This window comes from Arachis stenosperma, chromosome 2, assembly GCF_014773155.1.
Source record: "Arachis stenosperma cultivar V10309 chromosome 2, arast.V10309.gnm1.PFL2, whole genome shotgun sequence".
In the NCBI taxonomy this organism is placed as follows: Eukaryota; Viridiplantae; Streptophyta; class Magnoliopsida; order Fabales; family Fabaceae; genus Arachis; species Arachis stenosperma.
Window position 1 is genome coordinate 23,025,216 of NC_080378.1, and position 22,354 is coordinate 23,047,569.

At 33.7% G+C, this 22,354-nt stretch overlaps 1 protein-coding gene across 1 annotated transcript; it reads right to left on the reverse strand.

Moving 5' to 3' along the window:
* Positions 1-1,545: 1,545 nt before the first annotated feature.
* Positions 1,546-8,108, reverse strand: LOC130962697 (D-2-hydroxyglutarate dehydrogenase, mitochondrial-like). The gene is made up of 11 exons (XM_057888875.1): positions 8,078-8,108; positions 7,460-7,500; positions 7,273-7,374; positions 7,116-7,163; positions 6,078-6,148; positions 5,605-5,723; positions 5,168-5,263; positions 4,983-5,092; positions 4,238-4,318; positions 2,389-2,586; positions 1,546-2,232 (listed from the first exon to the last, which is right to left on the reverse strand). Exons 1-10 carry the CDS (start codon positions 8,106-8,108, stop codon positions 2,401-2,403), a joined length of 885 nt encoding a protein of 294 aa, XP_057744858.1. The 3' UTR covers positions 1,546-2,232; positions 2,389-2,400.
* Between the last annotated feature and the right edge of the window lie 14,246 nt (positions 8,109-22,354).

The following is a 22,354-nucleotide window of genomic DNA, read 5'->3' on the forward strand; positions in this document are numbered from 1 at the left end:
AGCACTCGTGCTACTGGTTTACCAGCACTCGCCGGTCCACTAATAGAGGCGGTGAGCGACTCCTCAGAAGATGGCTCGGATGAAGATACTGAGATCTGCTCCACGGGGATGTCCTCCTCCGGTACAGGCTCTGGAAAATGCTCCTCCATGGGCTCAAGCTCAGGGTCCGCCTGATCCGCAGGCTGATCGGGATGCTGGTGAGGCACCGGTCCATCATGAAACGGGTGAAATGGAGCATCCGGGTGGAGCCACTGCAGTGGGAACTCATAGGGCATGTCGGGGTTAAACTGTGGAGTGTCAATCGGGTGATGGAAAGGATGATCACGCAAAATGTACATACGAGTCCTAATCTCCGCAGCTACTACATAAAACCTATGCTATACAATATCCTCGTATATATAGGGAGGGTCCATCTCGTAAAATATAACTCCGGTCTCCATCTGAAGGGGAGGAAGAGAAGGAGTAAGAACTGGGGGTTCTTAGTAGGATCGAGGGTGGTTAGTTTAGTCAGGATTACCACAGTTCAAGTAATTCACAACGAAATATCTAGTCACCACAATTCAGAATAATATTAAAGAATGTATAAACACGAGAAGGCAATCACAAATAATTTCACAATGTCAAGTAAAATGCAAATGCGCAACAAGAATGATGCATGTCTATTCCTAACGCAGGCTATGAGCTCATGTGTCGGTTGCCTACTGGTGGACGAAATTGTGATCCATGTTCTTTTGTTTTTTTTGTATGAAATCATTATTATGGCATCGGTTGTTTCACAACTCCGTTCAACTAACCAGCAAGTGTACTGGGTCGTCCAAGTAATAAACCTTACGTGAGTAAGGGTCGATCCCACAGAGATTGTTGGTATGAAGCAAGCTATGGTTACCTTGTAAATCTCAGTTAGGCAGATTAAAATTTGTTTATGGTTTCGGAAATTAATAATAAGAAAATAGAAATAATAAAAGGGATAGAACACTTATGCAGATTCATTGGTAGGAATTTCAGATAAGAATATGGAGATACTGTAAGGCTCAAGGACGCCTGCTCTCCTACTGCTTCAACTCAATCCTTCTTACTCCTTCCCATGGCAAGCTGTATGTAGGGCATCACCGTTGTCAGTGGCTACATCCCATCCTCTCAGTGAAAATGGTCCTCTGCGGCTGTCACTCGCATGGCTAATCATCTGTCGGTTCTCAATCAGGTTGGAATAGAATCCATTGATTCTTTTGCGCTTGTCATCACGCCCAGCCTTCAGGAGTTTGAAACTCGTCACAGTCATTCAATCCTAGAATCCTACTCGGAATACCATAGACAAGGTTTAGACTTTTCGGATTCTTATGAATGCCGCCATCTATCTAACTTATACCACAAAGATTCTGTTGGGGAATCTAAGAGATACACATTCAAGCTCTGTTGCATGTAGAACGAGAGTGGTTGTCAATCACGTGCGTTCATAAGTGAGAATGATAATGAGGGTTATCTAATCATCACATTCATCATGTTTTTGGGTGCGAATGAATATCTTGGAATAAGAATAAGAGAGAATTTGAATAAAAGAAAATAGAACTGCATTAATACTTGAGGTACAGCAGAACTCCACACCCTTAATCTATGGTGTGCAGAAACTCCACTGTTGAAAATACATAAGTGAAAGGTTCAGGCATGGCCGAATGGCCAGCCCCCATGTGGTCACAAGACCGAATGATCAAAGACCTCTTAGGATGAAGAATAAAACAAAACTGAGACCAAAGATGTCTAATACATTAGTAAATCATCCTATTTATAATAAACTAGCTCCTAGGGTTTACATGAGTAAGTAATTGATGCATAAATCCACTTCCAGGGCCCACTTGGTGTATGCTTGGGCTGAGCTTGATCAATCCACGAGCTGAGGCTTCTCTTGGAGTTGAACTCCGAGTTATGACGTGTTTTGGGCGTTCAACTCCGGATCATGACGTTTTTCTGGCGTTTAACTCCAGACAGCAGCATGAACTTGGCGTTCAACGCCAAGTTACGTCGTCAATTTCCGAATAAAGTATGGACTATTATATATTGCTGGAAAGTCCTGGATGTCTAGTTTCCAACGCCGTTGAGAGCGCGCCAATTGAAGTTCTGTAGCTCCAGAAAATCCATTTCGAGTGCAGGGAGGTCAGATTCCAACAGCATCAGCAGTCCTTTTGTCAGCCTTTTTCAGAGTTTTGTTCAAATCCCTCAATTTCAGCCAGAATTTACCTGAAATCACAGAAAAACACATAAACTCATAGTAAAGTTCAGAAATGTGAATTTAACATAAAACTAATGAAAGCATCCCTAAAAGTAGCTTGAACTTACTAAAAACTACCTAAAAACAATGCCAAAAAGCGTATAAATTATCCGCTCATCACCTACCCGCTCCCGACATTACCCGGGCACAAGTCCCAGATATGGCTTTCCAGATGCATCAGTGTGCTTATAAGTCGTACGGTTAGGCCGCATCGGTGTGACTTTCCAAATCAATAAGCGTACATCTGGAAAACAGTTCTCAGTGTGTGGGCGTCCCCACTTTACATTTGGCACTAAGGCCCAAACAATGTCACATCTGCTCTCCTGTGGCAGTAATTTTTGAATAAAAACTCAAAATAGCATTTTCCTTTCAAAACTTAGTTTATAATAATAAACATAACCTCAGTCTTTTTATAAAAATATAATGACATCCTTTAAAATAAAATTTCCAAACTAATATCTTGTCCTTCAACGAGACCGAAAACCTGTTTTATTTTTATCAACATATTAACTTAAAAATTTATCCATTCTCGAGCTGACTAACACAACTTCATCAAAATATCAATATATCAACAAAATTCAATATGAAATGCAATCAAATTTCAATAACACTCAATTCAAACATCAATTTACTTTCAAATATCATTTAGTCGGTGAAAATTTATCAAAACCCTACCTTCGTACGTAATCGAAATACTCGAAACTCTAGAGAAATTTTCTGACCGTGCTGCTGAAGGAAAAAACGTCCGGAATCCTCCGTGCCTCCTAGAACTCCAGTTGGCCAAGTTCAAGGGGTAGGGGAGCTACGTCACTGTCGATTTTCACCGGACAAAAATAACGCCAACACGTAGAGGAGAAAGATACAAACACTTTTACCGGATTAGATTTTTTATTGGAGTTACGAATTACAAAAAAAAATCGAGATCGAAAGCTCAAGGTAGCTCACGATTTCTCTCTTCTCTTTCTCGGTTCTTTCTTTCTTCCTTTATTCAAAAATGAAGCATGCAAAGCCGGTTAGGAGCTAAGGATCATGCTTTAGGAAAAATGTGACACGTTAGACGGGTTTAGGTGTCATGCTTACTATGATCACGGTTCTCTTTTTGGCTTTGGCAAAAAGAATGAATGGAATCAAGGAATGATAATAATTAGTGTTATTAATGAATGCAAACGGGGAGGTAGGTGTCACATTGTGTATATATATACATATATGAATCCAAGCCTTAGCTTTCTTTCTTTACTTCCTTAAGGCCTTCGGCCACTTTCCCCCATTTTTTTAATAATAATAATAATAATAATAATAATAATAATAATAATAACTATAAAAGATTAACTTAATTTTTTGTCTATCAAAATAGTTTTTAATAAATAGTTCAAACTAATAAAATAAGTTATATTTAAATTAAACTTCAATAATCATAAAATTTTATTTAATTATCTTTGTTAAGAAAAATAGATTTTTTAAAAACAAAATCTTAATATAATATGATAACTTATAAATAACTAATTACTTAATTTTCAAAAAAATCCGAGATGTTATAGTTAATGGTAATAATATAATTAACAATTCAAAATAAACACTATAATAATCTTCTAGAGGGCCGGAATCTATATATTATCAAACCTCACAAGTGATGTAGACTTATTTAAAATAAAGTATTAATTCACGAACTTTAATAATAAGGAGCTGATTAATATATAATTAATTTATACTCTATCTACTCCAAAAAAAATATATAAGTAGTGCTGTATACCTAGGATAAATGCTATTTATTTTTTAGATATTATTTTTTATTTAATCATTAAATTTTTTATTTAAAACCTGATAGAAACCAAATCAAATCAGTAAGACTAGGATCCAACAAACAGAGGCAGTCACTAAGTCCTAATAATTCTCTCAGAAGTAGGACAGCTACAATGCATTTATTAATAGCAAATTAGCAATCAACATAGACAGTCACAAATCTATAAAGATTACCAAATTCATAGCATTGTTATCTAAGAATTCAAATGCTGACAAAATCTCCCCAAATTTCCTCCTTGCTTCCTGTAGCAGTTTCTGAAATGCAAAAAGAACCAGAAATAATCTGGTCAGATGTATGCCTGTTTCAAACTCACACACAAAAGGGAAGCATATATAATTATATAGGCATAAAATTCTCTCTCTCTCTCTCTATATATATATATATAATCAACTGAAAGAGTCTACTAGTCACCAAAATTTATACAAACATCAGATAATAGTTAGCAGTATATATTGAGTTAAAAAAAATGAATACAATAGGTAAACTTATTCAAGAATTTCACCTAATTGGTAACACTAAGCTTATACAGAACAGTTTGTCAATGGAGACCTACTTTACTCTTGCCTATATCAAGGCACACAAAACAAAGCAATTCATGATTTCAGATTCAGGACCCTTCATCTTCATTATAAAATTCTATTTTACAAAAGAAGAAATTCATTAAGAACATAAGATGAAAATTATAATGAATTTCGACAAGCTTCCTCAATGAAAAAGGTAAAAAAGATAAAAAATAAAGAATAAAAATCAGAACCTCACAATTCTTGAATATAAAATTGCCAATTTCAAAAAGGCCAATCAATTAAGGTAACCGCATGGGATAACATAATCTATGAATGCAAAAACAAGAATAAAACAATGATAAGTTAAAAATTTCAGTAAGAAAAATAAATTTAAAAATAAGAACATTGATCATGCCTGGCAACTGCTATAATCCTTGCAAGCAAGAAAAACCACATTTACTGAAGATAATTTTGGTGGGGTAAGTATCGAAACCTTAGTAACAATTCCCAAGGAACCTTCACTTCCTACATCATTTGTAAGTTAAGTTACAAATACATCTATCATTAGGTTCTAGACTTGCATAATTGTTAACTAGATACCTATAAATAGATGTTTCAAATCATATCCAGTATTATCTTTGCGTAATGTCTTAAGCATGTCAAGTACAGTACCGTCTGCTAGAACAGCTTCAATACCTGCTAGGCAGTAAAAATCATTGGTGGTTTCACCTTTCACCTGAACTCCATTTATTCATCCAGATTTATACATTGACTTTGGAAGTATAAAACTCAAATAACATGCAACAGTGAACATTTTTGGATGGTGAATGCTATAGTGCCTAAGACATGGTGCCTAACTTACTAAAAAAAGTAAAGAAATAACATTTAATAAACTTTAAATATTTTACTTTTACTTTATACATTTTATTTTTTATTTATAAAAGTAAGTTAGGCAATTTAGGCACTACAATGAAAGGCACCATAGAATCCACCTTTTTGGATAGTGGAGTTTAACAGGTTACAAGTATTCCTTTTACCAAGTACATTTCCATGAAGGGATCCATGTTGAAGAAGACGCAACCCGCCAGCATTAGTTGAAACATTTCCACCAATCTGGCAACTCCCTTTTGCACCTAAGTCTAGTGGCATAATAAATCTGAATGAAAAGTGTACACCACTTAAATACAGAAAGCATATGTCAAGGTTATAAGCTAATAACTCAAACAGGCAGAGAAGGGAACAATCATCTAAACTTTCAAGACCTATGCTGTGAGACTGCATTTGCACAACATTATTAGCATAATTTTGTCAAGCAAACAGCCAAAACTAATTTTAGAAATATTAATGTGAAATATTGAATCAAGATAACATATTTGGTAGTAGTTTAAATTCTTCATGAAAGAGTAGCCAGCATAAGTGTCTAAATAATATTAATAAAAAAAACAAAGAGGGCTATGAAATTAATATATAAGTTACAACTGACAGTGACTTTATGCATGAAAACTATTACCCTTCACTGTCCAGGAATGATATTATATTTTCCAATATGCACCCTGCTTCACATACCAATATACCGCTGACCTAAAACATGCATTGGCAAAAACCTCAGGTTAAGTATTCAAATACGTTACTTGGGTTTTCAAAATCTTTTCACAAGAAATAACTTTGCAGCTACAAACTCTATCTGTAGCATTCATTATGGAGTTTACTGAACACGTAATAAGCTATCTCAATATACAACCATAAACTGAAGTTTCATCTTTGTAGGAAGCGAATAGATATAAGAAAGACAGCCTGATTTTCTTTTTTAATGCTGAATTGGCAGCAAACAAACAACAACAAAGCCTTGTCCCACTAAGTGGGGTCGGCTACATGAATCAAATGACGTCATTGTGCTCTGTCATGTATCATGTCTACAGAGAGACCGTTTACATGTAGATCTCGTTTGACCACCTCATGGATGGTCTTCTTAGATCTTCCTCTGCCTTTCGCCCTTTGTCCATCTTCCATCTCATCCACCCTCCTGACTGGATGTTCTATCGGTCTTCTTCTCACATGTCCAAACCACCTGAGACGCGATTCAACCATCTTTTCCACAATGGGTGCTACTCCAACTCTCTCCCTTATATCTTCATTCCTTATTTTATCCAATCGCGTATGACCACTCATCCATCTCAACATCTTCATCTCTGCCACACTCAGCTTATGTTCGTGCTCCCCTTTAGCCGCCCAACACTCCGTACCATACAGCATAGCCGGTCTTATGGCGGTGCGATAGAATTTACCTTTCAGTTTTAAAGGCACTTTTTTGTCGCATATAAAACCAGATGCACTCCGCCATTTTGACCAACCTGCTTGGATCCTATGATTTACATCCTGTTCAATCTCTCCATTATCCTGTATGATACACCCAAGATACTTAAAACTTTTAACTTTTCTTAGTGAATTGCCAGCAAAACTAAAGAGAAAAAGGCTCATTGATAAACATATACAAACAGAAGAAGAAGGGAACTCAGCCTATATGTCTCCCAAGAAGTAAATGTTCTACCTTGTCGAAGGATATGATTTTACTCATAGCACTAAGGCTGACAACAACCTGCAGCATTAGATTATAGGAAAAAGTTGTCAATGTACTAAGTGCAATGAGCCCCATCATTCTTTTAAGGGAAAAAAGAATAACATGCTTAACGAACTCAACATCATACTTCATCAAAAACAGGTACACTTCCACCTACAAGACCAGTGTTACCACCTTGGGGAACAACAGCCAGACATCTGAAGTTACAGTATTTAAGAATCTCAGAAACCTGCAGAAGCAAATACACATAGCCATGACAATTTGGATATACTTCAATGAACCAAAGTAATTGTTGATTCTATTAAAAGAAGAACCTGGTCAGTGGTGCGTGGCTGTAGAAGGAGCTTACCGGAGCCTTTGACCAAAATTTAATTTCCATTTTTTCTTCGAGTAGGATGAGAAGAGTGAGATTTCAGTGCTGAAGAAGCCTTGGTGGAGGCTTGTGATTGGGCTGATTTCTTGCCACCTTCTCTTCCTCCCTTGCAAACCTCTCTCCTTTTAACAGGATTATAACTGCAGCATTCAAATTCAAATTGAGATATCAAACCAAAAGCCTATATACAAATCCATAGAAAACCAAACTTCACGAAATTCAAAACTAGAATATCAAGGCACTTAATATATCTATAGCCAATTTTATTCAAAATCACTTTTTAAACTCAAAAGCAACACAACCTTTTTAATTGCAATTTATTTTGAAGCATACAGTTGAAGTTTCAATTTTGCATATTTAATGATTATAAATTATAAGCTAAGAAAAACATCTCCTAAAACAAGATAATACTTTTAAACCAAACTACAAATCAAAATAGATTGAATAAAAAAACAGAAAGTAATTCAAAATTTTAGATAACATTATAACAAAAGCATAAAACAATTTAGAATTTCAGATAACCTTAAAAACATATCCCCCATTATACTAATGCGCTTACCGGTAATGATAGAATCATAATTGTTATCCATTTTGTGAACTTGCATCCAAGTATAGGGATGATATTCTAAAAATCACACAATTAGAAAAATCACAAAATTAAAAACATTTTTATATTCTAAGCAATAATGTAAACAAAATCTTAATGAAACTCTACAGAAAGCATTTCAAACACTTAAAATTAGGATCTGAAATCCAAATATAAACGGAGCAAGAAAGCAAGAGTGGCGGATCAAGCAAGCAAGAACGGAGAAGACAGAGCAAACAAAAAATTAGGATCTGAAACACTTAAAGACTTCAATTTTAGCTTGATCTGCCAGATTCATTAGGATCAAGCAAGCAAACAGAGCAAAAGTAATAATACAGAGAGAGAATCACAGGCTTCTAAATATTGAAACCTAAATCGAAAAATAAATGGAGAAGACCTACTGATAGCGGCGATCTTGTGCGTCTACATGTAAGAACGGTGGCGGCACAAGCGGCAGAGGTGTGGTGTTGTAACAAGAGCAGTAACGGTGGATAGAAGACCTTGACGACGTAAATCTGAGATGAACAAATGATGACAGAGATGCGGATCTGAGGTAGATCGGATGGAAATGAGGTCCAAGGAGTAGGATGATGGACGGCAACTATCGGCGATGGCAACGGTTACGGTGGTGGTGATAGACGATGGAGGAAAGCACGCGAATTAACCCATCGATACTTCTCTTCCTTTTTCAGATTCTCTCTCTCTCCATTTTTCAATTTCATTTAGGGATAATAAAAAGAAAGTAATAATAAAGTTTAGTGGCAATAATGACAATGGCCACCGTAATAATTTAAAAAAATTAAGATTACAAGTAATAAAAGATAATAACTTTCTGGCAATAGTAATAATGGCTACTATAACATATAGTAATAATGGCAAATATATAATTACCGCAAAAACATAACTTAAATTAAAGAATTAGTGGCTATTATGTTATTGCCATTAAAAGTTTGTCGCTAAAACACATTTTTTTGTAATGACTCAACTCATAACTTAACTCAAATAAAATTAATAACTGTCCGCAGCTTCAAGCTGAGTCTTCGAATCTGTGTCACTGAAAGGGTGGAAGATTTTGGGGTGAGAACAAACCACAAGTTCTCAGTAGGGAATGGGAATGCCGTAAAAGTAATGAAATAAAGTGCAAATAATTAACTTTACTCATTAAGACTATATTTTTATCAAACCCTTTGAAAATACTCTTGGTTCTACTTTAGCTAACTAATTACCTCTTTTAAAAATCTCTAAACTCACAACAAATTTTAAATATAAAACTAGTCACATTACCCGTCTCTCAGCCACATAGTTAATCCTCAGTCAAATATCAATTCGTAACCACTTTAATACATTCACAAACAAATAGTACAAACAAGAGATTCAATTCAATGTACAATCAAGTCACAACAAGACAAACAGCACAATCACAAAGAAATAAAACAAGCAAGCGTAATCAAATGCAAATGTGCAAACAACATGATGCATGTCTATCTCTAATGCAGGCCATGAGTTCATGTGTCGGTTGCCTACCCGCTCCCGACATTACCCGGGCACAGGTCCTAGATATGGCTTCCCACCAGATGCATACAGTGTGCTTATAAGTCGTACGGCTAGGCCGCATACAATGTGACTTTAAGTCGTACGACTAGGCCGTATACAGTGTGACTTTCCAAATCAATAAGCGTACATCTGGAAAACAGTTCTCAGTGTGTGGGCGTCCCCACTTTACATTTGGCACTAAGACCCAAACAATGTCACATCTGCTCTCCTGTGGCAGACAATCTCTTTAAGTTAATATATTCTTTAAATCCTTGTTCTCTGCTCTCCTGTGGTAGAGATTCCTTTTCTTAATAAACCAAACTCAAATAATTTTTATTTAAAAGCAACACCTCTCTTTATAACCTTTCCAAACCTCCAAATCCACTGTACTTACAACAAGTTCTTCTTTCATACAAAAATCAGTTCTTACTTAACAATGATTTTTCCAAATCGACTTCAAAACCATTTTAGATTTAAACCTCTTTCAAAAACTAAAAGAATCATTTATTAAGTAAATCTCACGGCAGGGTCTCGAGGCTTTGGGGAGGACGACAATCAAACTCGTTCTTTAAAATTAATAAACTCTTTGAATCATAATTTCTTAAAATGTAGTTCTTTAATCAAACTCAAAACATAAGTCTTTCTTAGTAAATCAAACCCAAACGTATATCTTTTCTTAATAAATCAAAAGTCAAATAATACAATTTCTCAAGTCCAACCTTTTTCTAAAATATTTCAAACAATGTCTTAAGTTTCATAATAAAATTTCGACAACATCTCCTCTAAATCTCGGACTCTGCCACCCTTTTCGGGTTCCAACCGAACCATTCTCAACCACTTTTCAAACATTTCCAAAATCAGAAATCATTTTCAAATCTCAGTTCAATACTAACAAATCAAACAAATTTCAATGTCAAAATCTTTACCGATCTTTAGAATCATTTTTGATAAATCAATAAAACTCATTCCCAATATCTCAAATCGATTCCAAATACGGATTTATTTTCAATATCAAATTAACCTCAACCCAAGAAAATCATTTTATATAGTATTTAATCAAACCGACTTTCCAACTCAACAATCAGAATTCTCAGCATTCCTAAACAATTAGGAAATCAAATACATATTCATTACATTCAGTCACTCCAAACAATCATAAATTATTTGCAAATATCCACTAGATTTCCATGGCATTCATAAATTAAAACAGTTAATTTCAAAATAAAATCCCCTACTTTTGTATGAAATCAAAGTCAACGAAAATTTCGGAGAAGCTTTTTGACTGAGCTGCTGAAGAAGAAAACGTCAAAAATTATCTGTGCCTCCTAGAACTCCAATTGGCCGAACTCAAGGAGAAAATGAGCTACGTCACTGTCAACTTCTACCGGACGAAAGTAACACCAATGTGTAGAAGAAGAAGATACAAACACTTTTAACGGATTAGATTTTTTATTGGAGTTACGAATTACAAAAAATCAGACTCCAAATAATTGGAAAATTAACAAAAATCCTCCATGCATGGCTTCGACTGTTTCTTTTTGGGAGAGAGAAATTTATGCCTTTGGTTAATGAGAGGAGGAGTTGTATGTTGATGATAATGATTAATGAAATAAGAGAGTTAGGTGTCGTTGCTTATATATATAAAGGAAGCATGCGTCTTTAGTTTTTTTTTTTTTTTTTTTTTTTTTTTTTTTTTTTTTTTTTACATATATATATACATGCATAGTAAATTTCATTCAACTTTCTTTTCTTTTATCCCCTATAAGGCTTCGGCCAATTCCTTTTTTTTCTTTTTCTTAAACTTTAATAATAATAATAATAATAATAATAATAATAATAATAATAATAAATTTAATTTTTATTTTATCAAATTATTTTTAATAAATAATTCAAATTTAATAGAATAAGTAATAATTAAATTAAATTTCAATAGTTATAATATTTTATTTAATTATTTTTATTAAAAATAGTTTTTTTAAAAACTACATCTCAATATAATATATTAGCTCACAAGTAGCTAATTGTCATGACCCGAACCAAGCCATGACTGGCGCTCAAAGGACAAGTCCCTCAGCAAGCCAAACGACCAAATTTTCAGAAAAACGGACAGAATCTCCTCTGTTTCTAGGACCTTACCAACATAAATATTAACTCCCTGTATTAATAATAAACCACCATTTTCAAAGACAACAACAACAAGGTACTCCAAATTATATCCACAAACAAATGTATCCAAAATACGCATCATATATATATATATATATATATATCAAGTTGATAACTAGAGTATATGATTAGATTTATAAGTCTTACATAACCAAATCATAATTACTACCTAAACAGTTCAAGATTTAAAATAACATAACCCACACGAGGATCCTGCCTGTGACATATGGAGCATTGACATAATCTAAATTTTGAATAAAGGTTCCATTACATAATTACTTAGCCCTTGGGAAGAAGAAGGGCTTACCAAAACGACTAAGATCTACTGAGGGGCAGGTGGAATGAAACCTGGAATGACTCCTGTATCTGAAAAATATGGAATATAATAGGGTGAGTTTTGCAACTCAGTGAGCAAACATTACATCTATAACCCACACGAGACAATACAAGGTTTACCTTGAAAATTATATTTCTTTCTAAAGATGAAGAATTCATATTAATTAGTTATACAAATAATTAGATAAATAATTAAGCGGATGAACTGAAATGGGAGTTCTCATTCCAGAAGTCAATCAAATCAAATATTACACACCTAAGGCGGCTCCACCTCTAAGGGTAGCCCTTTTCCTCTAGTGTGCCCGTACGGTATAACAGATCCAATGTGTGGCCTACACGTTAGGCTAGCAACGCCCCTGCTAGCTGAGGTCTGAGCCAGATGCATCTAGGTTAACGTCATAACTGCCGTTAACTACGGTTTTCTAGTCAGAGTCTTCCAAACCAATCCAAACCAAATCACTTATAAAAATCTCTAATACATATAACATATTACTAAATTCCATAGCAAATCCATATATATATATATATATATATATATATATATATATATATATATATATATATATATATAAGATTGCATACTAAAATTTAATTATTTAAAATTCAATAAAGTCAAATAAGAAAACATGTATGCTTTACAAAATATATAAATATCGCCTCGTGTGTATTTTTATAAAATTATAAGTTTCACAAATCAATATTTATTTTCAGAAATTCAAAAATCACAATAATAAAATATTTTCAAACTACAAAAATAATGATTCAACATAAATATTGATAATAATATATTTAAAAATAATTATAGACATAATATCTACTCACAACTTGATTCCAAAGAACCAGAAGCAACTCTGTGCGCGTCAACGAGCTACCAAATGATGTCCAATAATTCTACAACTCTAGAAATATGACAATAATGATATTTGTGAGCTACTAATATTGTCAATTAACATAATCTTACTCACCTTGACAAAAGCCCCAAATTTTCCAACCCTAATAACCCTAACTCGGATTTATACATACCCATAAATATAGAGATGACAAAAATTGGGGATATGGCTAATTATTGAGTCAAAGAGTTACCTTGAAGCCTCAATAATAATTAGAACTCAAAGTTGAATGCTTCTTTCACTCATTAAGTTGACATTTCATGGTTTGGGGTTTTGAGAAAATGAAATTTTGAATAAATAGAGATAGAGTAGAAAAAGAAAGGAAGGTAAGATGATAAAGATGAGTTTGATAATAGTGTGTAATTGCAAGAAGAGATGAGAAGATGAAATAGTTGAATGAGAAGGGAAGAGGAAGAGAGGGTTTCAAGTTGTTGGGAAGAAATAGAAAGAAAATGAAAGAAGGAAGGAGGGGAGGGGGTCACCGAAGGAGGGGAAGGGGAAAAGAGAATTTAAGTGGGGGCATGTGCCCCCCACGTGCTTCCACTTCTTTTTTTTTTTTTTTATTCTTCTCAGTTATAATACTAATTATTTAATTTTCAAAAATTCAGGGTTTTTCATTAGTTATAATATTTTATTTAATTATTTTTGTTAAAAATAATTTTTTTTAAAACTACATCTCAATATAATATATTAGCTCACAAATAACTAATTATTTAATTTTCAAAAATCCAGGATCTTACAAAAGTAAATGATTTTAACTTTAAAAAAGACTTTCAACAATATACTGTTATTAAGATATTTGTCCCAACAAAAAATATTGAAACTTAATCCCTATTACAACAAATCTAATAGGTAATACTACAAAAATTTTATTTATTCAAAATATTATTTATATTGCTCATTTATATTCTTTATTGATTATAGGAACCAATTTCACCAACACTAATATTATCAGATCTAGTTGATATACCAATCAAGAGATTAAGAAGAAAAAAGGTAAATGAATCCAAGACGCATCTTTAGACGAAGAATATACATATAAAGATGGAACAAAAAAGACAATAGAAAATGTATACTAGTTAGTTTAGAAAAAACATGTCTTCATAAGAACATATAAAAAAAAGAACAAGTCTAACAACAACAGAAAAAAAAAAAGAACAAACACTACATAAAAAGACTAAGTCTGTTAACTAAAATAAATACAAAAATAAAAATAACAAATGAAGGTGTAATTTTATACAATTTTAAAATTAAAAAAATTTGTATTATAAACTATTTTAAATAAAAAATACATCAAATTTAATATTAATTGTATATATTTTAACTAATTTTTAAACAAATAATACTTATTAAAATATATTTTATATTATCATTAATTTACTGCCCCACGAATGTGCATTAGCAGGTAGTGCCATACTCTATGACAAGGTCTCTGGTATGGATACACACAGACATCTATATGTATGGATTATGAGGTGTATAGAGTAGATAGTGACGCGTGGCTTTATTATTCTGTGTTACATGGGAATCCACAAAGGCAAAAACTTGGCAATGCAGGTTGACACAGACAGGGGAGCAGGTATTATCGTTGCTGATCATACTTAACTGCTAACCGCGTGGAGCTTATAAAATGTGTTCTAATTTTTTTGTGAAATGGGCTTATAGGGCCAACTGATCTTATTGCAATTTTCGGGTGAGAGATGTGGCTTTTGTGTTTTCTCCTTGTTGTAACAGATTAATAAGAAAGTAAACTTAGTGGTATTATCATTGGAAGGTGCATTGAACTTATTTGATCTCCCCTAATCCTATTCGATCTCCCCTCAAGATTCAGTTGTTGGCCCACTTAACATATTACCAATGACTCAACTGAAGAAACCTAGTATACATATCCGTGTACGACCATCAATATTATTCAAAAAGTTGTTTAAATTTTTACTCTAACAAACCCCACAAAAAAAAAAAACAGTAATTATATAACGATCATTGTTATCTTTATGTATATTAGTAATGATAATATAAAATATATATTTATTATTAATATAGTCAAATTATTACTAAATAAAATTTATTACGTTAACAATAAATATATTACGATGATTAAAGTTACATAAAATAAAATATGTATTTATTGTTGATGTAGTCAATTTATTAATAAATAAAACTTGTTACGTTAGCTATAAATATATTACGATGATTAAACTTCATAATATGAATTTTTTTAAATTTCTCCAAAAATATTTAGTAAAAAAATTTAACATTCATCATGTTTCCATAACAAATAAAGTAAAATAAATATATATTAATAATACATACACCTCATATTATTATTTTTACTATTATAATAATATTATTAGTTACATCAAATATTTTTCTATTAACATCCTAAATTTTAATTTTTTATATATTTTTTAATTTTTACTAATCATATAATATATGCTAAATATAAAATTACATATTTCTGGAACGCATCAATTATTATTTCTTTGTTTAGAATAATAAAATAACTGTCACTGATTTATAAATAAAAAATATTATTACAATGTAAATTAGTAAAACATTTTAATTGAGGAGACTGTAACTTTTTATAATGCTGTGTTTTTTCTTTCTTCTTAATTTTTGTAATGGCTTATGTCTTTCTTCATTTTTAGCCAATAGTTCATATAACATATGAGAGAAGTTTTTTTTTTTTTTTTCAGACATGATATGAAGACATATTTAAAGCTTTGCCCCTGACTCAAAAAAAATAAAATAAAAGCCTTGTCTTAGTCACTTTGACACACTATCTGTCACATCTTTTAAAATCAAGGTTTTGGCCACGAGTATTTATTCGGAAGTCTTGATACAATAAAGTTTTTTCTTTCATCCAATTAGTATGCAACATAAGCAGTCCTAAATGAGTCCAAATAACTTCAGTCCACTTACCAAAAATCATAATCACCAAACTCATGTTAACCAAACATTTATCTTAACATAAACCTCGGACAACACGTGATCTCTTCTGTCTCGGTCACTGTGCTACCAGGCTTTTCGGTATGCGGGCCCTCATGTGAAGTAGGACTGCAAGAGCATTTGTCCCACGCGTTATTCCCTACTCCATACACATCAGAATCCATATGTATGGATATTTGTGTGTATCCATACTAGAGAACTTGCCATACTCTATAGCAATTAGTATTACGATGGTTATATTAGTTATACAACTTTTACAATACGCTCACAAAAATTAAAGCCACAACCTAAAAGTTCTTCCCTCTTGTCCTCAACTATAATGGATTCACTCTAGAGATTCTTCCATCTTATCCTCGACAACCAACAAATTTTTCCTTTATCAAACAATCTCATGCCTAAGGAGAACTCTTACAAATGAAAGAGCCAGAGTCCACCTTGCCTTAGAAGGCCATCACAACCAACATATCAACATAATGTCGCATCACACGTCCCAAACAATTATTTAGATGACGTCAGTTTCTAGGATTATATTAAAATAATTTTAAAATGTGTGTATGATGATAGATGGACCGCATGATGTTAGTAGTGTAAAATATCTTGCTATAGTGACAAAAATAGGTGACAACGATTTCTTTGAGTAGTGTATGGTGATGTGTAAAAATCGCACTTAGTGATTTTTTTAAATTTTTTAAAAATTTCATTCGCACATGTGATTTTTCTTTTTGTATTTGCTTTTATATTTTGATAAAATTAAGAAAAAACAATGTTTTTGAATTTAAAAAAAATCTCTATATAAAAAAATTTAAAGACTAGTAAAATTTATTTTTTATCAATACTTTTAACTATCAGTCTAATTTTTTTAATCTCTAGCAATTCAACAGCATACTTTTAACCCACATTTTTAAATATTATTGACTAACTATTGAGTAAAAACAATAAATTTTGCTGCCTTTCATGACCCAATCCGACCATGCAAGGCGCTTTGGAAAATATTTTCCAACAAGCCTCAAAATTCGATATTACAACAAACTAAAACAAATAGAATTTTCAATAACACTAAAAGGCAACTCATGTTGAGGTATCATATTTAATATATACTCGACATATTTACAGAAAATTCTACTTTAATATTTATAGCAAAGCATGGTCTATTAATTCTAGGATTTTTTTAAATAAATAAAAAATATTTTATTTACCAAAATATATAATTTGTAGCATTTTTACGAAAATCTATCATATCTCTTATTTCATTTACAGTGTAAATGAAATAAGAATACACGTATCTCGTTTATACTATAAACGAGATAAGGCATAAAAAGGGAGACGTGTGTATTTCGTTTACAGTGTAAGCGAGATACGTGTATTCTTGTTTCGTTTACACTGTAAACGAAATAAATGAAGAGTTATGACGTTTACAGTGTAAACGAGATACGATATGACAAAATTTCAGCAGCTATAAAAGGATGTGCAATCCTTTGTATTCTCCACAAACATTTCACTTCTTCTTCTCTTCTATTTTTCTTCTGACAAATAAGCCAAAATGTCTAGTAGTAATGGATATGTGGTTGTAAGTGTATATTTAAATTGTCGTATGAGAAACGGCGATACTAAAGTGATATTTGAGTACGATAATTCCATTCTGTTGTGCACTCGGCGAGTAAATTCTTTGTCCAAGATGAAGAGTCTGATATTGAGTAGCGTTAGTGGTAGCGGGAGAAAAGAGATTGGAAGGGTAGGGTATAGATTGCTAGCACCGATAGAAAATGGAATTTTTTGGTTTCATCTATTTTGACTCCATGACGACGAGCATGTGCGCCTCATGTTTGACATTCATGGGAGAATCATGGCGGAATAAGTGATGGAACTTTTTGTGGAGGTCGGTGATGTTGGTGGCGGTGGATCTGGCTACTCAGATTTTGTGCAGGATGACCCACCTCTCGCACCACCACCGATACATGTTGCTAGTCCAGTGAAAGACATGAGCATGGATGGTGAGGACTCCGATGAGGAGTATGTTGTTTTGGTGTCATTGATGTTGAATTTTGTAAATTGGTGTTGCACAGATTACTTCTAAGTTATGTTATTTATAACTTTGGATGCCAAATATTTGTAAATATGCCTCAAAAAGCTTTTTATTGAAACTTTTGGTCAATCTCTTGAAATCATTGCCTATTTTCCTCTTGTTTTATCTATTTGTACTGATGGAATTTGATTTTTTTTCCATTAACCGGTGTTTTTGAATTTTGAATGTTTGAGATTTCTTACCAAATATTGCAAGTTTTATACACTTTACCCTATGGAATTTGATTTGTTTAAATTTAGTTTAATTTAGTTTAGGTTTGATTAGAATTTTAATTTAATTTTCAATCAGTATTAAAGTTAGTTCAGTTTAGTTTTCTAATCTTAGTGGATTTAGGTTGATTAAGTTAGATTAGAGTTAATACACATTAGCTTTTGAATTGTTGAAGTGTTTGGAATTTTCTAATTGTGTTAATTGCTGTGTTGATGATTGTTTTGCTAAGAAATTATTGTTGAGATTATTTGATAATTTGATATTTGCAGACATGTCGACAGGTAGAGGTGCTACGAATCAGGCTGCTGGTCGTGGTCGTAGCCATGGTCGGGGTAGAGGGAGGGTTTCTTCCGGTACCCCTGAGACTTCTGGCTCCTCTTCCTCTACTCCGACCACCCCAGTGACGCCATAGGTTGCGGTTTTAGTGGACTAACTGTTTATCATTGTCCCTAACCCCAACTACGTGCTTCTGACTATGGCAATGACGCCACCTCCTACCGGTCATCAGCCCACATCTACATCAACGCCGCCTCCAGCGACAGAGTCCGCAGCCCTGGAGTCCAGCCACGGCAGTGAGCCAGCAGTTGATACCCCACCACCACCTCCCATCGTACAGCTGAAGATTTGGCCTGATAGTGGTACGAGATAAGTATCAAGTTGAGTCTCATATATTTTCTGTTTATTTTTATTGCTGAAAGTGCCTGAAAATTGATTCTAGTTTAGCGAATTTAGGTTTGAATGTTGGTTAGCGTTTTTAAGTTTCAATAATTATGGTTAGCTTTGTTGCTAAAAGTTCTTGATAATTGATTTCTGTCTAGTGGATTTAGGTTTATTTGGTTGCAGTCTCATGTATTTCCGGTTTCAACGATTATGGTTGTTGCTAAAAGTTTCTTAAAATAGATTCCTTTTTACTGGATTTAGGTTGATTTGGTTGGCTAGCTTGTGTTTTAAGCTTCAATGATTATGATTAACTTTATTGATGAAAGTTCCTGCTAATTGATTCCTCTCTAATAGATTTAGGTTGATTCTTGTTTGTGGCTTGTTAGGTTTGTGCCGAACAACAACGCGTGTACTCAAGAGATGACCAATGTCATCAAGCTGATGTACGACCATTCCTGGCCCAGCTACACGAAGATCCCCATTGAGACTAGGGAGTGATGGTTTTAGAAATGGGCAGCAATTAATTTTTTTATGTTCAAGCCTTTTTAACTAGTTTATATCTTTTATCTTGCTTAACTAATTTTAAAATTTTGTCGTTGCAGGTGCACTTTAGGTGGGATGCTGAGCACGACCTTACCATCAAGAAGATATTCGACCATAGAATGGGTCAGCGGCTCCAGCAGATGCTGGATGATGTTTGTCAGGGGCTAGACTACCGAAGGCAGTGGCTCTCACCAGACATAAAGAAGGCTCTGTTTGTTCATTGGGAGATTGATGAGGGATTCTAGCATCGGCATCTCACCAACAGAGCTAACAGGGCCTTGGCCAGGTTCTCCAAGTATATTGGCGGCTCAGTGACTTTCATGAAGACGAAGGCCAGGCTGGTATGTAATGTGACATCAATTTTGTTAATAACTTAGTTATATTCTTCTGCATATCAATACTAGGCATCCTAATCATATTATTTCAATGCAACATATGTAGTTGAAGTCGTTCGATCGCGACACGATGTTGGCAGAGACGTTCAACTATACCCACACACTAAAGGAGAACAAAGAGACATTTGCTGATCAACAGTCTTAGATGCGCGCCTCTGGCATCGACCTTACTAGTGGCAGCATCGCTGCTGGTGGCATATGGACATCACCACCGGTAACCAATTGATTTTTGAGCCTATAATCCGTTGCAAAATCTGACGGTATTTACCGTTGGACAAAAAAATTCCGATGGTAAATATTTACCGGCGAGGTTTATACCATTTGATTGTTTCCGACGGTAATTAAATTACCATAATATTTTATTCATTTTTTCGACGGTACTCAATGTTTCTCTTTTAGTGTGAGGCATTGTTTAAACCAAAGAGCATCACCAAAAATTCATAGTGTCTATATCGAGTTCGAAAAACCGTTTTAGAATGTCTTCTTCTTTAATCTTTAACTGATGATATCCAGAACGAAGATCTATCTTGGAAAAACAAAAAGCTCCTTGGAGTTGGTCAAACAAATCATCAATCCTTAGTAAGAGATACTTGTTATGAATAGTTACTTTGTTAAGTTGCAGATAATAAGCACATAATCGCATTGAACCATCATTTTTTCTTCACAAAAAGGATAGGAGCTCCCCAAGGAGAAGTACTAGGACAGATAAATCCCTTGTCCAATAGCTCTTGTAACTGAACTCTCAACTCTCGCAATTCTGTGGGAGCCATGCGATAAGGAGGGATCGACACAGGAGGAACTACTGGGACTAAGTCTATAGAAAACTCTACCTCCCGATTAGGTGGTATGCCTAGTAGTTTCGCTAGAAACACATCTAAAAATTTTCTAACCACGGGAACTTGATCAATGCTAGGTACTTTGTCTTCAACGTCCCTAACTACTACAAGAAATCTTTGAATCCCTTTGTCCATCAAGTGTAAAGCACTCGTAGAAGAAATAATATTAGCTAAGATATAACAGCCCTCACCAAAGAAAATAAATGTTGGAATGCCTGGATTATCGAATTTCACTATTTTGGAGCAGCAACTTACATCGGCATTGTAAAACCCACGAAATTAACGAATAATTAGCCAATAAATTAATTATTAATTTAAGAAATTAGAAAATTAAATTTTATAGTTTAATGTGATAAAGCTATTAAAAACAAAAATTTCGACACTAATTTTAAAGAATTTGGTCGAAAATTGGGCCGAATGTGCGAACTGGGCTCGTATTGGGCCTAAGTCCCAACCCAAGCCACATATACCCGTGAGCTTCAGCTCATTTCTCTTTCATTCACACATGAAATACGCAGGAAACAGTTTTGGGGAGGGAGAAACAAGAACACCAAACCTAACCCTCACTTAATCTTCAAATCTAGATAACTTTTGATCCGGAGCTCTGATCGCTGCAATGTTTGTGGCCACGCGTTTGCCGTGATGAGCTCTACAAAGTCCAGAACATAATTAGTAAGGAAGTCACATTTTCTTCCTCAATTTTCTCCTTTCCAATTTCGAAATTCAATGTGTAATTATGTTGAATTTTGTATGATTTCGGTGTTTAGGTTCAAATTAACTTGCGGATATTGTCGGGTTTAGCTCTTTGGAGATGCGGGTAAGGTAAGCACCCTCAAACCCTTTGTGAAATTTCAAATTAGTGAACCTTGTATTGATTGTGGTGATAAATGTGATGTTAGATTGAGATTGGTTGTTAATTGGAGTCAAAGTGAGAATTTGGAAGCTTGAGATCAAGTTTTAGAGGTTAAGTTTTGTTGGAGTGTGGCTGAGATTGAGAAGCTTGTGGTGCGGTATAACGTGAGGTGTCTTAGGCTTTACGAGAAAATCGGCCGAGGTATGGTTTCGGTTTCTCATATCTAAAATATAATGTATTGTGAAAACTTAGGTTAGATGACTCTAAGATAAGTGGTATGATATGTATGTTTGAGGATTAATGACTTGTGGTTGGAATTATTGTGTGAGTGGCTGGATTTATATGATGAATAATTTATATTAATCATGTGAAGTAATGATTTGATGAGAATGTGTTAAGTGTGATGATGCTGTTGAATTAAGAAGTTGAAGTTGTATGATTGAAGATAGGAATTGAATTGTGATGTAGTGGTTGATTGATATTGATTATTATGTGTGTGGTTAATGGTTTTGGAGGTTGTGATAGAGGCTTGTATGGATGATGTGTGTGTAACTTGGTATATGTATAATGGTTAATGAATTTGAAGTTGTTGTTGGTACTATGTTGGTGGTAAAAGTTGATATTATATTTGATATAAATAATTGATTATATATATTGAATTTGAAATATTGAGTTAAGATTGATGATAGTGGAGAATTGTTAGGTGGTAGGATGAATGAGGAGGTTGGAAATATGAGTTGGGAATGTTTGATAATGATTTGGTAAGGTTTGGGTTGGTTTTTAAAAGGTTTGGAAT

Excerpts from the sequence above, each read along its gene's own strand:
- LOC130962697 (XM_057888875.1), bottom strand. The coding sequence starts at position 8,108 with ATGGATAACAATTATGATTCTATCATTACCG. Across the intron at positions 7,164-7,272 it reads GTGTACCTGTTTTTGATGAA|GTTGTTGTCAGCCTTAGTGC; the intron begins GTATGATGTTGA and ends CTAATGCTGCAG. Across the intron at positions 5,093-5,167 it reads TTTGAAACATCTATTTATAG|GAAGTGAAGGTTCCTTGGGA; the intron begins GTATCTAGTTAA and ends CAAATGATGTAG.